The sequence below is a fragment of the Ambystoma mexicanum genome, chromosome 9 (assembly GCF_040938575.1).
Source record: "Ambystoma mexicanum isolate Mex_15411 chromosome 9, UKY_AmexF1_1, whole genome shotgun sequence".
NCBI classification, from domain to species: Eukaryota; Metazoa; Chordata; class Amphibia; order Caudata; family Ambystomatidae; genus Ambystoma; species Ambystoma mexicanum.
Genome location: NC_090931.1, coordinates 277,843,159 through 277,859,637, shown reverse-complemented (window position 1 = coordinate 277,859,637; position 16,479 = coordinate 277,843,159). Strand labels below are relative to the sequence as shown.

The window sequence follows — 16,479 nt, the reverse complement described above, 5'->3', positions numbered from 1 at the left end:
GCAGATGTATAGATCCTTGCAAGGTATTGCAATGCCACAACAGGAGGAGACAAAGCCATTTTGCATCCCACCAAGTCATTAACTGAATGACTGCCTTGGAGAACCCTCTACATGGCAGATGAGCAAGTCTTGCACCTAGTTTGCATTACATGTTCAGGATTGCTTCCCGTGTCTCCATAACTGGAGGACACAAAACCATTAGTTTAAGGGGCTTGCAAAATATGAAATGACAGAAAATAAATACCAAGACACAAACAAATGCTTCAATATGAACAACATTTCTGAATAATAAAGTTGATCAACAAATGTCTTCCTTTGCACCAGCTTCCCGACCGTTTTATTTAAACTGAACATACACTGAGATGGCTTTAGTTTTCTGTCAAACTAAATTGCAAGAACAGGGCTTCAGCAAATGACATTTTGAATGGATGCAGATCTTTTATGTGGCATATATTGCTTACCAGTTGTGATTTATTGCCATCAATTTACATCAAGCCATCGAAACCGCTCAGAAAGCATGGCCATTACAGACATGTCGATAAGTTAAATCATTTTCAATTAACATTTTTTTTTAAAAATCTGCATTTGATACCAGATTTAAAAAACAAAAATATATTTTTTAAATTTAATCAGAAACACCACTGCAATATTAATTCCATTTGCGTTACTTTTTACAGTTCTGTACAGCAAAGTATCAAGAAATTCAATGATTACAATCATACCAAACCGCAAAAGAAAAAAAAAAAGGTTATGGAGTGAAGACAAAATAAACCAAACCTACTCTGTACATAGCAACGTCCAGCGCACCTGTAAGTAGCTGGGACATCCCCCAACAAGTAGCGGCTACTCTAAGCACAGCAAACCGTTCCTATCAAAATATGATATTTGGTGTGAAAATGTCACGTTCCCTTTGTGTACTATTGAGTTTCGTTTACAAAATATTACAGTGATTTGATGCATATTTACACAGTCTCTTACAGATAGAAAAATCATCATTATAAATTACAATCAGGCTTGGCAGTCAAGGGGAGTTTACTTCTTGTATGCCCATACCTAATTTTGTAGTTTAAACCCCAACTCAGGTACACCAAGCCAAAATCCAGACAAGGTGCATCTTGGTAAGAGCCATATGCACACAATTTCAGATCATCTGTCTTTCCAAGAGAGATTAAGAGCAGACAAATGCTGGATGTGCAAGTTGTAGACAAATTTAAACAAACAATGAGCAATGCCTACTTTTAAAGTCAAACCACGTTGGTGCTCAATTGTTTCTCAGAACATCCTACTTCGACAAGAAACCACATTCAAAAATGCTATATATGCAAAGTGGCATCCACTACTAGAAGCAACCAAGACTTGGCTGATGCAACATCTTTTCGGTTTTTAGTGGTCATATCCCTCCTCCTTGAATACATGTTTTCCAACTACAACTATGGGAAAACTAATTATTAAAGCTATATGTATGGCTTTTATTTGCATAGTCCCTGGCTTTGATAGGGAAGAGGTACATATAATTTCATATATTTAAAGTGACATGCAAACAGTATTTGTATGGTACAACGAAAAGTTCAATTTTTAATTTAGAGACAAACGTTTTCCCATTAAGTGCCAAGCCTAATTTCAAAACATTGCAAAAGATAAAAGAAAATGATCTATGACAGAAGTTGATCAGTAACCATCAATCCATTGAGCAAATCCTCTTTCCACTAGAGCTCGGTTTATGGATACCACCTAGGAGAAGAAAAAAAAAAATCAGTGTTTTGATCACAATCACCTGGAAAATTGGGGCCAGTTGGAGTTCAATAGAATGGAGGGTAGGATAAGAAAGTCATTCCTTACAACCAAGTAGTAAAACCTACATATTATTTGTGGTGGCAAAGATGAAAGACCAAGCGCTAATGGGTACATTAAGAGGCTGATCAAAAGATAAAACATTTTTAATAAAAGTGGCGATCATAGTTTTTCTTATTGCCCACAAAGAGCACGTCAAATCCTAATATGCTTTTGAGTCAGGGAGGTGGTGGAAAAGGATTGGAGACTTGATAATGACGGATATAGCCATCGTGCACGTAAGCTTCAAATGCAGACATTGCTTCAAACCTTGTACAGTCTCGGGGAGGTGGCATAATACAGCCAGCTGTGAGAACACAAGTCTCCTGAGGAATGTAAGTAGTAAGGTGGATGGGATCATCTGCAACCCACATGAGGCCAAAACATAACCAAAGCAAGGGATTAAAACAGGCTACTAAAACATGTTAAACGTCAGCAATTCGTTTTGTGAACATACCTCATCTCCAAGCATACTCCATAACTGTATTAGCGGCAGTCCAGTCACACCATCATAGTTTGTAACCTGAAATGTTTACATTAAATGCATGAATTTCTGTGCAAATACTGTAGAGACTTGCCATACCATCAGGAAATAAAACACTATATTAAAGGACAGAGTTAAATACAGGAATCAACGAGTTGGTCAGAGCATGCCACAGTGACCCGAAAAGGGCCCAGACCTAAATGTCTATGCAAATATTTGCTTTTAGAGCAGAAATGATGGCACCACTTAATAGTTTTGAGAGCCAACTTCAATGAAGCTAATTCTGCTATAGTCACATGCAAAACGTTTGGCAAATGGATGTAAAAGGGGGATTGCAAACACTATAGTGCCAGAGTCATCTTTCTGCTCACTGTGGCATAGCTCAGGTCTATTGAAGGTTTACATTAGGTTAACTATCATTCAACATTTCCTTACAAGTCCAAACTGTATCTATTTGGTTCATTACTGGTTGCTTCAATATACATTCACCTGTGTTTGGGTGCACACACAGACTGTCTTGTTTGCAAAACTAATCTTCTGGCTACCCTGCCAATGCATTTTCTTGTAACTAATGAAATGACAATTGAAACTTACTAAGAAAGTCCTTCAATTCAATAGGATCATAACTTTAGTGGTTAATCTTTGAGCATGATAACATTTAAGACAATCCCGGAATATAAAAGACAGTGGGGCAATTGTTATAAGTTTTCATTGTCCAAGCATCAAACTAGGCTAACTCCTGGCTGCAGAGGAGTATGACCATTTGAATACCCTGATCTTGAATTCTGCTTGGAGTTTGGGATATCAGAGTAAGATGTTGTACCTAACTGCTAAAATGCCAGCATCATTTCGCCACAACAAGTTTGTCTTCATTTCCTTTTACCTAAGGAATATCATGGTTTCATTAAAGTATTGGGCACTGTGGAATTAAAGGGAGGGATGTCCACACTAATAGAAGCTTCCAAAGTAGCCACACATATTGAATTAAACAGCTTCGATTTACATTCCTTGCCCACATTGTGCCATAATGTAAAGGAGAACAATTTCAACTAAATGTATTTTTTCTTTTTTAAAACAGATACAAAGTTATTTAATGGCATAGCCATCTACAAGTCAGTGGTAACAAGGCAGCAGGGCATATTCCATTTTCTGAGGCTACAAAGAATGGCATTGCACCAGATTATCTTTCCCCAGACAACAGTAGCATCAGGGGCTGTGTACACATTTCCAAGTATCATCAAATCTGCCCCCTCCTTGTGCCACACCACTCGTAGTGTGAGTAACTCGTAAATGCCTACCATCGCACCATAAAACAAGGTCTCAATTGCTTTTTTTCACTGCGTTCTCAAGTAGGCCAAATACAGTGGGCCCACAATTATGGGAACCTGGTTTTCACCGTGCAAGCATCCTAGAAAAGTCTAGAGCCCTGCCAGCTCAGTTGAATGTAAAGTAATAGGGGGGGAAATCACTAGAAAAGGCACATTGAATATCTAGTTTTATTTTTAAAATGTTTAGCAAAGTGGTTGAAATGTAATGCAGATGAAGTACCTAGTGATCAATAGCTCTACGGATGTGAGCCTATAAAACATTGCTTACTGTATCACACTACTGGAAACCAGATATAAAACTGATGGTTAATATCTGCAAACTCTAGCAAAACAAAAAGGGGTGATGGCTGGAAGGTTTAGAATTAATCTTAGCCTCTGCCGTTGCTCTGGGCAACCCTCCAGACCATCGTTCTTCGCCTGCCAAACCATTACAAAAGGGGAAAAACCATATGCAAATCAGGCTTGGTCCAACCCCAAAAGTGGCAGTTCAGACCAAACTGCTTGGTCACATACCTTCTGCACAAGACCACAAGCATCCCCAGACATGTTTCAGCCTTGTTGGGCCTCATCAGTGAGGAGTAGCTTGGGTCTCTAGGCCCAGCAGGCATGGACCCACGTCTGGGCATACGCGTCCCACTCGGGTTGACTATAGCAAAACAAGAGAGGATGGCTGGAAGGTTTAGAATTCATCTTAACCTCTGGCATTGCTCTGTGCAACCATCCAGACCATAGTTCTCTGCCTGCCAAGCCATTACAAAAAGGGGAAAAACCAGCCTGCCAAGCCATTACAAAAAGGGGAAAAACCATATGCAAATCAGGCTTTGTCCCACCCTCTTGTTTTGCGCAAGACACCCAGAGTGGGACGGGTATGCTATATGTATTCTAAATGAACACTTCCGTATCCTTGATCAGGCTTTCCTAAAAATCTAAAACTGGAAGGCTAGCGAAAAGGTAACTGCCTCATTTTTCCAAAATAACAGATATGAATGGAGGTGTCACAAAACGTATTTGTGCATTTTTACTAAGGACCACTGAGCAAACTCAGAGCAACAAGCAGATATAAACAAACTAGCTGTTCCCAGTTTATCACGCTTTGATCTACTGCTATTATTTTCTCACTAGGTCTATGTGGGTCAGGTGTGTTCGGTGTGTGTGTTCTGGTGTCGCCACAGCTGTTGCCGAGCATCACAACCACAGGAAAACAATCTTGTGTAAAAAAAAAAATAAAATAAGAATAAAGAAAAAATTGCATAATGTTCATCACTAATAATGACCAAGTATATATTTTTGCCAGTTTAGTTCATATACCGGATCCATAGACGTGCATAATGCATGCGTCACTTTACAAATAATCACAAACCGTTCAAAGTAATAGCAATGAACACAATCTAAATATTAGTATTGTATTCATGTTTAACTGTCCTTACTGTGTAAGGCACAGTATCAAAACCTACAATAACCATATAACATTGTCCGATGACAGCTTATTACTTCAAGGTGAACAGTCTGGTACATGCCTATTATACTCAACAAGCACCTATGAGAAAGGGCAAGGGACAAATGGAAATGAGTGTTTCTGGCTGCTTTGTATAAAATAGAAGAATTTTGGCAACAAGTAAATGCCCAGAGAGCTTACAAATAACTATAATAAAAAGGGACACATGCGTACAAAATGCGCACTAGCCACTGGTGAGTGATAACGGTTTTGGAAAGAAAAATAGCGTGCTGTGTGCATGTGGCGAATTGAGGGGATGAATACCTTTATGCCTGGCTAGTAGTTGACAGCTTGAATTGGTTTAGTCCTGCCTGCATCGCCACCCAAAGTACACTGGGCTTGGTGCTCATTTCAAATGTTTACATAACTTAATTTTGAAGCGAGTTTAATCAAGTGACAACATGCTTAGCCAGTGATGTTCTTTCAGGCGTTTGTAACTGTTTAGAATAAAATGCTATGCAGATTAAGCCATCTACAGGTTGGTCTTGAGTATTCCAAAATAAAAGTAGATGTTCAGCCCATAGGCATTCCTGTCACACTACCCTTCCACTATATGTTCAGTGAAAGCCTATGCACCTTAGTGCTTAAGCCCTCACAAGGTTTTCTAGGTGTATTAATTTCCGAATGTATGTGCAACCCAATGTAGCTCAATGTTGCATCATCTCATACTTCATGGTTTTGTGCGTATTTTAGTGTGTCCGACATTGGGGAGGCTGTCAGGGCACATACAATTCTACACGAATACATGTGTCAGAAAGACTAAAGGTACTTAATGTTTTTATTCCAGGAGCGAATTCATCAGTTTAAAATCACATGTTACGAATAGACAAGCAAACAGGGTATGACCTTTTGCTGACCGTTTTTTTCAATGGAATTTTTACCGAAAAATGTGCATTGAAAAAAACTCATCGAACTATATAAGGGTGTGGTTAAGGGGTTAAAAGGGATGGGTAGGGGGTCGGATGGTAATAACAGGGAACTGGGGAGTTGGGGACCCCCAAAATTAAAAAGGTTTGCTGAGTTTTTTTGATGCATTTTTTCGGTGAAAAAATCCACCGAAAAAACGGTCAGTAACACGACATAGAATCGGCAAACAGTGGGCTGCTGTGGTGGATTCGTAGTTGGCTCAGGTCCCCTTGTGAATCTGCTTTGTTTTGTGTAGTCAGTTACACCGAGAACGGGTAAAGGCCTTCCCTGCCATGGACTGATAATCTTGGACAAATGCAGTTAGTTCAAAATACTGGATTGACATGGAATTAGATTACAAATTTAGGTGAAAACCTAGGATGTGTTCTAAAACCCACTTTGTCCTTGAGTATGGTTAAACATCTTACACAGTGAGAGCTTGTAGGTTTCTCACCCCTCCTTATTGAGGTGATCCCAACAAGGAACACTACTTTGTAAGAAATGTGTATTAGTGATCATTTGTGATTGGGCTCAAATGGTGATTGCATTATGGCTGTGTAAAATTATTTAAAACGTAGGTGGGGTGCTGGATCTATACATTTCAATCATTCCATAAAAGCCTCAACAACTGGAACCTTCCAACCTTAACCTGTGATGCATGCTGCTAGAGCGGAGACATGTATATTCAGTATTTGTATTCATTTTATTTGTATTGCGCACCTTGCCCAGAGGCTTGCGGGCGCATGTTTGGGGGAAGTTACAGGTTACAGCAGAGGTAAAACAATATACAGTTACAGCTTATAGTTACATCAAAGTCAAGGTTACAAGTTACAGCAGAAGGTAAAAGCAGTATGCAGTTACAAGTTACCAGATATACTTACATGAAGGTCAAATTATATTACAGCAAGGTCGACAGGGTAGCGAGCCTAAGCAAATTATGCACACATAGATACAGACGTGTTCAGAGTCACAGAAAGTGCGGTCAGCAGCGCAAAACAGCACTAGCAGCTGACAGATGCGGGGGCGTATGCTAAGGCATCTTGTTCAAGTAAACATAGTCTGGTTTTGGTCGAATAGTAAGCAGGTCAAACAATTTGTAGAGTTGACAGCATGATTTCCACAACAACCCATAAAACCTTTCCACTTATTTAATGAACACTTGCCAGTGTTTGGCTTGCATCATTCCTAAAGGATGCCCATGATTCTTGGCAAACTTAAATTACAAAACAGGAGGCAAGCTCATTTTTATGGTGTAGATGAGTTACTTGCTCGTTCTTGGGGCGTGAACAGCGTAAATGTTAATGGGGAAGTTGTACGCTAGGCGTAGAAGGTCGGGGGACCACATCTGCCTGGCCCATGTTGGTGGATCAGTAGTAGTGGTCAGTTTTCTTGTAGACCTTTTTTGCACTACTTCATGCGAGAGGAGCAGCATAAGCAAATAGCCAGGACCACGTCCTGCAGAGTGCACTACCTACAGACACCGGTTTGGAGTACATGAATGCAAATGAAGGCAGTTTGTTTTTATACATTTTTCACTAAGTCGATATCTGGAAGCCCCCATTTTTTTGAAAATTGGTTTGCGTGCACTTGTACAGTGTTATCACTCGTGAGTTAGGTGAACATATTGACCAAGGCCGTTGACTCCACAATATCAACCCTGGAGACAGGACAAACCGGATTTCTCTGCATTTTCCCAAGTGGCAAATATTTGGTATGCTTACGACAGTACCCAAGAATGTGTGCCCCCTCGTTTGTTTAAATAAAACGTTACTGTTGTATTGTCTATATGTATGGTGGACATACTGGCCCTTGACTAGACTTTGAAAAGAATGTAATGCCCTTTTAACTATCATAAGTTCCAAGATGATGTTTTACCACTTGTCCTACGTGGTCCATATTCCCTGGGAAGCAAGCAAGGGGATGCACACCCTAACCCCACCCCTCCCCACCTCATCATGGAAGCATCTATTGCGATGGCCGCCTGTACTGGGGGTTTGATAAAGGTCCTTCCTTACACAGGTTTGTGACAACCCTTGTCACCACTAGATCTTCTCAACTCCACCATTGTGCGCCAAGCCATGCTTGGTCTTGTGTGACGCCTTGTATGTGGCATCAGAAAAATACAGGTGCCAAAAAGAAATTCACAATCGTTACTGACAGCTGATATAGGGGAACTAGGGCCAGAAATACTTTGACTCGTTTGATGGGCAAGCTACAGCTGGTTCTGTAGTAAGATTTGCTCAAGAACCTTTTCAGTTGCGACAGGACCAAGTTTGCTTTGGTTACATGTACTGAAAAACAGAATTGGTATAATAGTGCCATTGTCTTTTCAACATGCTGGAAGGATTGCTTGGCGCCGTTCCCTATTACCAGCCAGTCTAGATGTGAAGAGGTGGATGCATGTCTGCACATGTGTAAAGCTACCACAGAGTACTTCCATGAGCCCAAGTGGTGACGATATCTTAAAGGTATTACTTTGAATTGATGGTGAGCAGTTTAGCTTGAACCAGAGCTCCTTTGGGGCTTCACAAAATTAAAGTTACTCACTGTAGTGCCTAGAGTACTCATAGTCCATAATAGTCTTCTTTCCTCCATCCTTGTGGGCGTCCCCCAATACGGTACCGGAACCTTTGGCAGTGAAAAAACTTCCCTTTAAATTTAGTATAGCATGGGGTGGGGCCTCGGGCGTGGGAATGCCCCGCCATCTGGCACCTCACCTCGGTCCCCTTTGAACACATTGGATGCTTGGATACCTGTCTACACTAATTACATATTAGCAGGGAACTGGTATCCAGGGAATGGTGCTTAAAGAAAGCCAACGGAATGGTCTAGTAGCCGCCTAGCTGATGACATCACAAGAAACAGATCTCTGAAACGCGTCAGCCGGGGCCTTAGCTCTGACCGCATTGACATGAATCCTCTAAGGCACTGGTTTGCCCATGGCTTTATATATCTCCAAAATGGCCTAAACCATCCAACGGGTGATGGAAGCCTGAGAGCCGGGAGAGGTGCACCCAAAAGTGAAACAATGCCTCAGACATCCTGAAGGATTTCATCTGAGAGGTAAAACCTGGACCTTTTTGGAGGTCCAAGGAATGTAGGGCACTTTTTGCCTCTGACTGCAGGTTCAGGAAGACCACAAACGGGCAGATGGCTTGAGGGACCACCTTGGGCAAGAAGTTTGGGTGAGTGAGTGCACAAGATGACCTTGTTGTGAAAAGTGGTAAAGGGCTTGCATGAAGACCACATATGCAGCTCGCTGAACCTGCGCACAGCTGAGAGCTAGGAGCAAAACTGTCTTTAGCATTACAAGCCAGTCCACAGTGACCTTTGGCTTGAAAGGCTTGCGTTGCAATGGTGCAAGAACCACATTGAGGTCCAGACCGAATGCGGCCGCTCCGGCCCTTGCTGATTTTTGCAACCACTCCTTTGCCTCAGGATCCTTCCCCTCCCCTCTGAAGCACTCCTTTGTGTATCCTCTTAAGAAACCGACAGCTGATCCTTCTCGCCCAGCTAACTATCGCCCAATTTCCATTACTCCCTTTGGCAAAGTTGGCCATCTCTCAGCTTAACCTTCATTCCAATTCTGTTGGCTGCCTCCATGACCACCAGTCTAGCTTCAGAGCTCCCAGAAGCACGGAAACTGCTCCCCTGAACATCCATGATGATCTGTTCTCCAACCTTGGCTCCAACATTCCCTCTGTCCTCATCCTCGATCTCTCTTCTGCCTCCGACACAGTCAACCATACCATCCTGCTCAACCATCTCAGTGAAAACCTGGGTATCGCTGATCAGGCTCTGGCCTGGCTGACCTCTTTCCTCTCTGATCCACCCTCCCAGGTCCAACTTGGGTCCTTCTTATCTATCTTCCTCTCTACCAGTGATGTTCCCCAGGGGTCTAACCTCTCACCCTGGCTTTTCAACCAATACCTGGCAACTCTTGCCCACTGCATTGCCATTTTCTGCTAAAATTTCCAGTGCTACGCTGACAACACAACTCATTTTCAGGCTGCCCTCGGCCACCTGCTCTCCCTCTCCGATTGCCTAACTGCCATTCAAGATTGGTGTGCCGCCAATGATCTTTGTCTGAATGCCAGCAAGACTGAGATCCTCCTCATCAGCACACCTTCACCATCCTTTCCCCTCACTCTCTGGCCGGCTTCCCTTGGCCCTCCTCCTAACACCACCTGCGATGCTAAGAACCCCGGGGTCATCTGTGACTCCACCCTTTCCTTCTCCGCCCACATCTCTGAGGTCTCTAAAAAGTCAAACTTTCTACCGCACCTCCTCAGAGGTACTCTGCGTTTCCTCTCCTTCCCCCAGAAGCTCATGGTATCCCAAGCTATGGTTCTCTAGGTTGGACTATTGTAACAGCCTCTTTCTAAATCTACCTGCCTCTACCCTGCGCAACTAATCCAGAACAGGACTGCAAGACTTGTCCTTGGCCTCAAGCCCTGGGATTGTATCTCCAGCTCTGAAATCTCTTCATTGGCTCCCAGCGGATGCAAGGATTAAATTCAAAACCCTGTGCTTGGTCCACAATGCTTTCTGGGGCCTGGGTCCAAAATACCTTCAGCTATCCCTCAGCAAATACCTCCCCTCTCAAGCTCTTCACTCCTCCTCTACCTCCAACTCCCCCAGGGTCAGTCGTTTTTCAAAGAAACGGGCTGGGGGTGGATCTCAGTCTTCAGCTGGGGCCTCCCTCTGGAACAGCCTCCCTGTCACTCTAAAACTAGAACCATCTCCGGAAGCACCTCAAGACCTTCCTCTTTTCTACTGCCTTCGCTCCCCGTCCCCTGCTGATCTGTTCTCTTGGCACCGTGCACCTGGCCACCCTATGTCCTCTGGGCCCAGGTACCTACTCACCCTGCCACCCTCTGGCACTGCCTCTGGGCCACTCCTTGCACTGGGGTCTGTATCTAACCATACAGCCCCCCCTTTTTCCTTCCTGCACTTATCAGACCTACCCTGTCTGCTGCCTTAAACCTAGCACTTGCAAATTACTGGCTGCGCTACAACTGTTGCCTTTATTATTTTATTTATTTTTTATCTGTTTCTTCTCTGCTTTGCACTTTCCACTTCTCCTCCCTTACATGCACTATTCCCCTCCCTCTCTCCCATGCACTTGCACGTTCTCAATGTCACTGGGCCTAGTAAGATCGCTGTTTTGTTCCCCCCGTTCCCCTCCCTTGCCCCACTGTGAAACACTTGTGTACGAGCGCGATAGAAATAAAATATCAATACACGGAGGAAAAAGCCTAGACAAACCCTTGAAGTGGGCCTTAAACAGCGAGTTGGCCGCCAAAAGCACATGCTCAGGGGAATTGTGGCAGGTCCCAATGGCCACCAAATAAGTGCAATACGTATCCACCTGAACTCCAGAACGAGCCAGGTGCACTTAAAAAGCTAGTATATTGTCCAGAGGACAGGTGGCAGGATCCAAACCTTTGTCACAAGACCAATGGCAGAATCTAGTCCATTTGCACTTATACTGGGACTGAGTAGAGGGCCTCCTGACCTTTTGAAGGATGTCCCAGTTATCTGGAAATTGAGCATGCTGTAGCCTTTGCTGGTCGAGAACCAGGCTTCCACTGCCCCATCCTGCTCTGTTAGGAAGCCCCCTGTGGACAGACACCGGGGAGCACAATTGCAGCAGATCCAAAGGACAGGGTGGGGCAATCAGGATGAGGCTGCAGCCCATCGAAGCCCAGAACTTGCAGAGGGTCTGCTGGAGCAGAGGGGGAGGGGGCAGGAACGCATAACATCTGCAGCCGTGACAACAGATCTGGGAAATGTTTCCCCAGAGAAACCCGTCCTGCCCATGAAGCAAACTGGGGGCACTTGGAATTCAGGGAAGATGCAAACAAGTCTAGGTCTGCGAACACCCAACACTGGAACAAGGCCAACAAGAAGTCGGTGTGCAACTCCCACTCCTAGGTGTTGAACCCCAAGCAGCTTAGCTGGTCCTCTTACACAATGGGGTACCCTGGGAGGAGGACTGCTGAAATCCAAATCCCCCTCCGTCAGGAACCATTACCAGATCGACACTGACTCCATTCAAGGGGACGGGGGTAGGTGGGAATGGGTGCCATCCTGCATGTTCAGGTAAAACAGTCAAATTGTCCGTCCTGCCCAGAACAGACCTGTCCCTGATGAGGGGCAGAAACGCCTAGAGGGCTAGGCCCACTGCCCTGAGCTCGAGCAAATTGATATGCAGGAAGTCTTCTGCCCTGGACCATGTGCCATGTATCGCGTCGCCGCCCCCCCCACAGAGCAGCCACCAGCTTGAAAGAGGAGTGTCATCACCACCAGGGTAGGCTCCAGTCGGATGAAGGGGCATCCACGGAAACATTGACGTCCATCAACCACCAGCAAAGATCGGGGGGGAGCAGGGTATTGGGATCCTGTCCGACTGAGACAGTCTCCTGATACCAAATGGGCTCTAGGTGGAGCTGGAAGTGCTTCATCTTGAGGCGAGCGTGCTGCACAGTAAGCATGCAGGAGGCCATCAGCCCTAAATGGTGCTAGAACCACCATGCCAAGGTGGTCGAGTTGGCCAGAAAGTTTTAGTTACTTACCTGTAACAGTATTTCTCCAGCATTGGCATCTTTCATAGATTCAGATGTAGTCCCTCCACCTCAGTTTGGTCCTTTATGGCCCTACCCAATGAGGTGGCAGGGTTTAAGCTCTGCTCCAGACAGCTATCTTCAGATTTTGAGCTGTAGAACACCAATTGATGGCTGCTGGGAGAGGGAGCAGCCTCTCAGTGGAGGCGGGTGGGCGCATGTGACTATGAAAGATACCAATGCTGGAGAAGAACAAGTTACTTTCTTACCTGGTAACGTTCTTTCGATGGGATGGTCCGACGACGTATTCCATATCTATGACATGTAATCACCACAGCTGTGCTGCTTCGGAAACTTTTTTCGGCGTCTGCGTCCTGCGTCGATGACGTCGATGCGCCGTCGTCCAGGACCTCCTCCGTCATCCGATGTGATAAGTAGGATGCACGACGCCCGTAGCCTCAGTTGTAGTTTTTTCCCCCAGAACGTGTGACATTAGTCAACTGCCAGTCAGACACAAAGCCTTGCGGAACGTAAGCTGCAATCGCAAAAGAAATTCTGCAGCGGGGAAGGCAGGGCGGGAGCGATATGGAATACGTCGTCGGACCATCCCATCGAAAGAACGTTACCAGGTAACAAAGTAACTTGTTCTTCGAGGGGATTGGGTCCTCCGACGTATTCCAAATCTATGACATTCTCCCAAAGCAGTACCAGAGCAAGGAGGGAAAGAATTTAGAATCAAAATTTAGAATAGCCAATCAAATAGCAGAGCAAAGGACTGCCTTGCCAAAGGCCAAATCCTGTTCTCGGATGGAATCGAGGGAATAGTGACGTACAAATGTATGTACTGAAGCCCAGGTGGCTGCATCACAAATGTTGCGAATAGGAACACCCCTCTGCAGGGCAGTAGATGCAGCCACACCCCTGGTAGAATGGGCCCGCAAGCCAGCCGGTGGGTCCTTACCCGCCAAGCAGTAACACTCCGAGATGGCTAAAATAATCCAGCGAGACAGTCTGTTTCGTCACAGCTTGCCCCAAACGCTTTCCAGCGTAACCAATAAAGAGTTGATCGTCCACTCTGACCCGGGACATGCGTGAAACATAAAAACTTAAAGCTCTCCTAGGATCAAGCCTATGGAGCCTCTCCTCTTCCTTACCAGGATGCGGAGGAGGATAGAATGCCGGAAGAACAACCTTCTGGGCCAAATGAAATTCCGTCACTACCTTCGGAAGAAAAGAAGGACGAACTCTAAGGACAACCCTGTCCTTGTGAAATACAGTGAAGGGTGGCTTAACTGAAAGTGCCTGTAACTCACTCACTCTGCGAGCGGAAGTAACCGCAACTTAAAACACCGTTTTCAGAGTTAACAGCCTCAAAGGGCAAGAATGTAAAGGCTCAAACGGAGCACCCATAAGAAACTTAAGAACAAGGTTTAAATCCCAACCGGGCACCAGGAAAGGTGACGGAGGGAACACATTAGTGAGCCCTTTCAGAAACTGTGAAATTAAAGAGATTTTAAAGTAAGAACACTCTTCAGACGAGCGCTTAAAGATGGCCAGCGCTGCCAAGTAACCTTTAATGGTACCCACTTGCAAGCCCCTGTGGGCCAAAGAAAGTAAAAAGGACAGAACCATGGGGATGTCACATGCAAAAGGATCCACATTCTGAACTCTGCACCAGTCGCAGAACTTACGGCAACGGTACAGAGACTTTGTTGCTGGCCTTCGGGCCGAAAGCAACACCTCCATCACGTCTTCAGGGAGGTCCCAATCCTTATACCTCAACCTTTCAGAAGCCAAGCGTGAAGGTTGAGGGATCTGACCTCTGGATGGAGAACCTGACCCCCCTCCCGTGAGAGCAGATCGTCTCGGTAGGGAAGACGAACTGGAGGGCAGATGGACAAGTCGAGAAGGTCCGGGTACCACGTCCTCCGAGCCCACGCCGGAGCAATGAGGATCATCCGGGAACCGAACTTCCGTAACCTCCGCAGCACTTGCGGGATGACGGGGACTGGAGGAAACGCGTACAGCAGCGGCAATGACCACTCCACCACAAACGCGTCTCCTAAGGCTCCTTTTGGAGGAAATTCCCGCGAGCAAAACCTTTCGCACTTCCGGTTGACACTGGAGGCGAAGAGATCCACTTGAGGGGTCCCCCAAAGGGCGAAGATCTCCAGGAGAATCTCCCGAGCCAACTCCCACTCGTGAGAGATCGCGCTCTGCCTGCTCAGAGCGTCCGCCGTCACGTTTTCATCTCCGGCCAGATGAACTGCCGAGATCGAAACTTCCTGCTGGATGGCCCAGAACTCGAGCTGCATCGCCTCCCTGCACAGAGGAAGTGACCCTGCCCCCACCTTTTTGTTGAGGTAGTGCATGGCCACTGTGATGTCAGTCAGGATCAGGACACTCTTTGCTCGCACAGTCGGCAGAAAAGCCTTCAGGGCTAGCCTGACGGCCCTCAGCTCCAACAGATTGATATGGAGTCTGGACTCCGACGGAGACCAACGACCGCTGACTGTCAGCCCGTTGGCATGAGCTCCCCATCCCGTGAGGGATGCATCCGTCACGATCGTCACCTCCGGCCAGGGAAGCCAAAATGGAGCCCCCTTCATCAAGTTGCCTTCGACGGCCCACCACAGAAGGTCCCGGGCGACCGAGGGCAGCACCTGAACCGGGTCCGACATCCTGCTGGAGGACTGCGACCATTGCGTCTTGAGTGCCCACTGCAAAGATCTCATCCGCAGGCGAGCCTCTGGCACCAGAAGAATGCAGGATGCCATGAGGCCGAGTAACCTCAAGAACTCGAACGCTGGGAGCATCTGGGCATGCTCAAACTTGTGCACCATCTGCTGAATGTGAAGAGCCCTCACCTGGGGAGGAAAACACTGCCCCAGGGAAGTGTCGAGCACTGCTCCGATGTACTGGAGCCGCTGTGTTGGCGTCAAATGGGACTTCTTTAAATTGAGGGAGAAGCCCAGCCTGTGAAGGGAGTGGCAGGTGACGGACAGATGATCCAGGACTTGCTCGGGAGAGCTCCCCCTGATCAACCAATCGTCCAGGTAGGGGTAGACGTGAATCCCCCCTTGCCTGAGATGCGCTGCCACCACCACCATGAGCTTGGTGAAAACCCTCGGGGCGGAGGTCAATCCGAACGGCAGGACCCGAAACTGAAAGTGCGAGTCGCCAACCGCGAACCTCAGGTACTTCTTGTGCTTGGGATGGATCGGCACATGGAAGTAAGCATCCTTGAGGTCGAGTGACACCAACCAGTCCTGAAGCTGAAGGGCCTGAAGGACTTGAGAGTAACCATCTTGAACTTGTCCTTCCTGAGGAGTTTGTTCAAACCGCGCAAGTCCATGATGGGTCTCAATCCCCCGTCTTTCTTCGAAATCAAAAAATAAGGGGAATACCATCCCTTGTTCCTCTCCGCTACAGGCACCAGTTCTATGGCGCCTTTCTCCAGCAGGGCTTGAATTTCCTGCGCAAGGAGCGGATCCGGACTCTGCAAAGAGGTTCCCCGGTGGATTGTCGCGAGGCCTGTGCCGAAAGGGAAGACAGTAGCCGTGGGTTATGTTCTCCAGAACCCACACATCTGAAGTAATGGCTTGCCACTCTACAAGATGCTGCGCCAGCCTTCGCCCAACCGGCGAACCATGGGTTTGGCCTCATGACTGAGTGGGAGCGGCTGCGGCGTTACCTGAGGGCAAAGAGGCAACTGCCCGAGCGGCCTTGGCACCATGGGTACCCTGTCGTCCACCTCTGGTACCCCTGCGTTGGCCTCTTTGACTGCCAGCTCCTCTCGCTTTACTGAAGGACGAGTAATAGCGAAAGGAACCACCCCTCCTCTGCTGTCCCCTAGGACAAAAAGGCGGA

General features: G+C 46.3%; 1 protein-coding gene across 3 annotated transcripts in view; it reads right to left on the bottom strand.

Annotated features, from left to right (window-relative positions):
* Positions 1–310: 310 nt before the first annotated feature.
* The window catches only part of AKAP1 (A-kinase anchoring protein 1), a 970,220-nt gene continuing 954,051 nt past the window's right edge, over positions 311–16,479 (bottom strand). For all 3 annotated transcript variants that reach the window (XM_069614626.1, XM_069614627.1, XM_069614628.1), the window contains 2 exons: positions 2,288–2,353; positions 311–1,731 (listed from right to left, as the gene is read on the bottom strand). In XM_069614626.1, the coding sequence (XP_069470727.1) occupies positions 1,669–1,731; positions 2,288–2,353 (129 nt within the window). In that variant the 3' untranslated portion in view covers positions 311–1,668. The remainder of the gene's footprint in view (positions 1,732–2,287; positions 2,354–16,479) is intronic.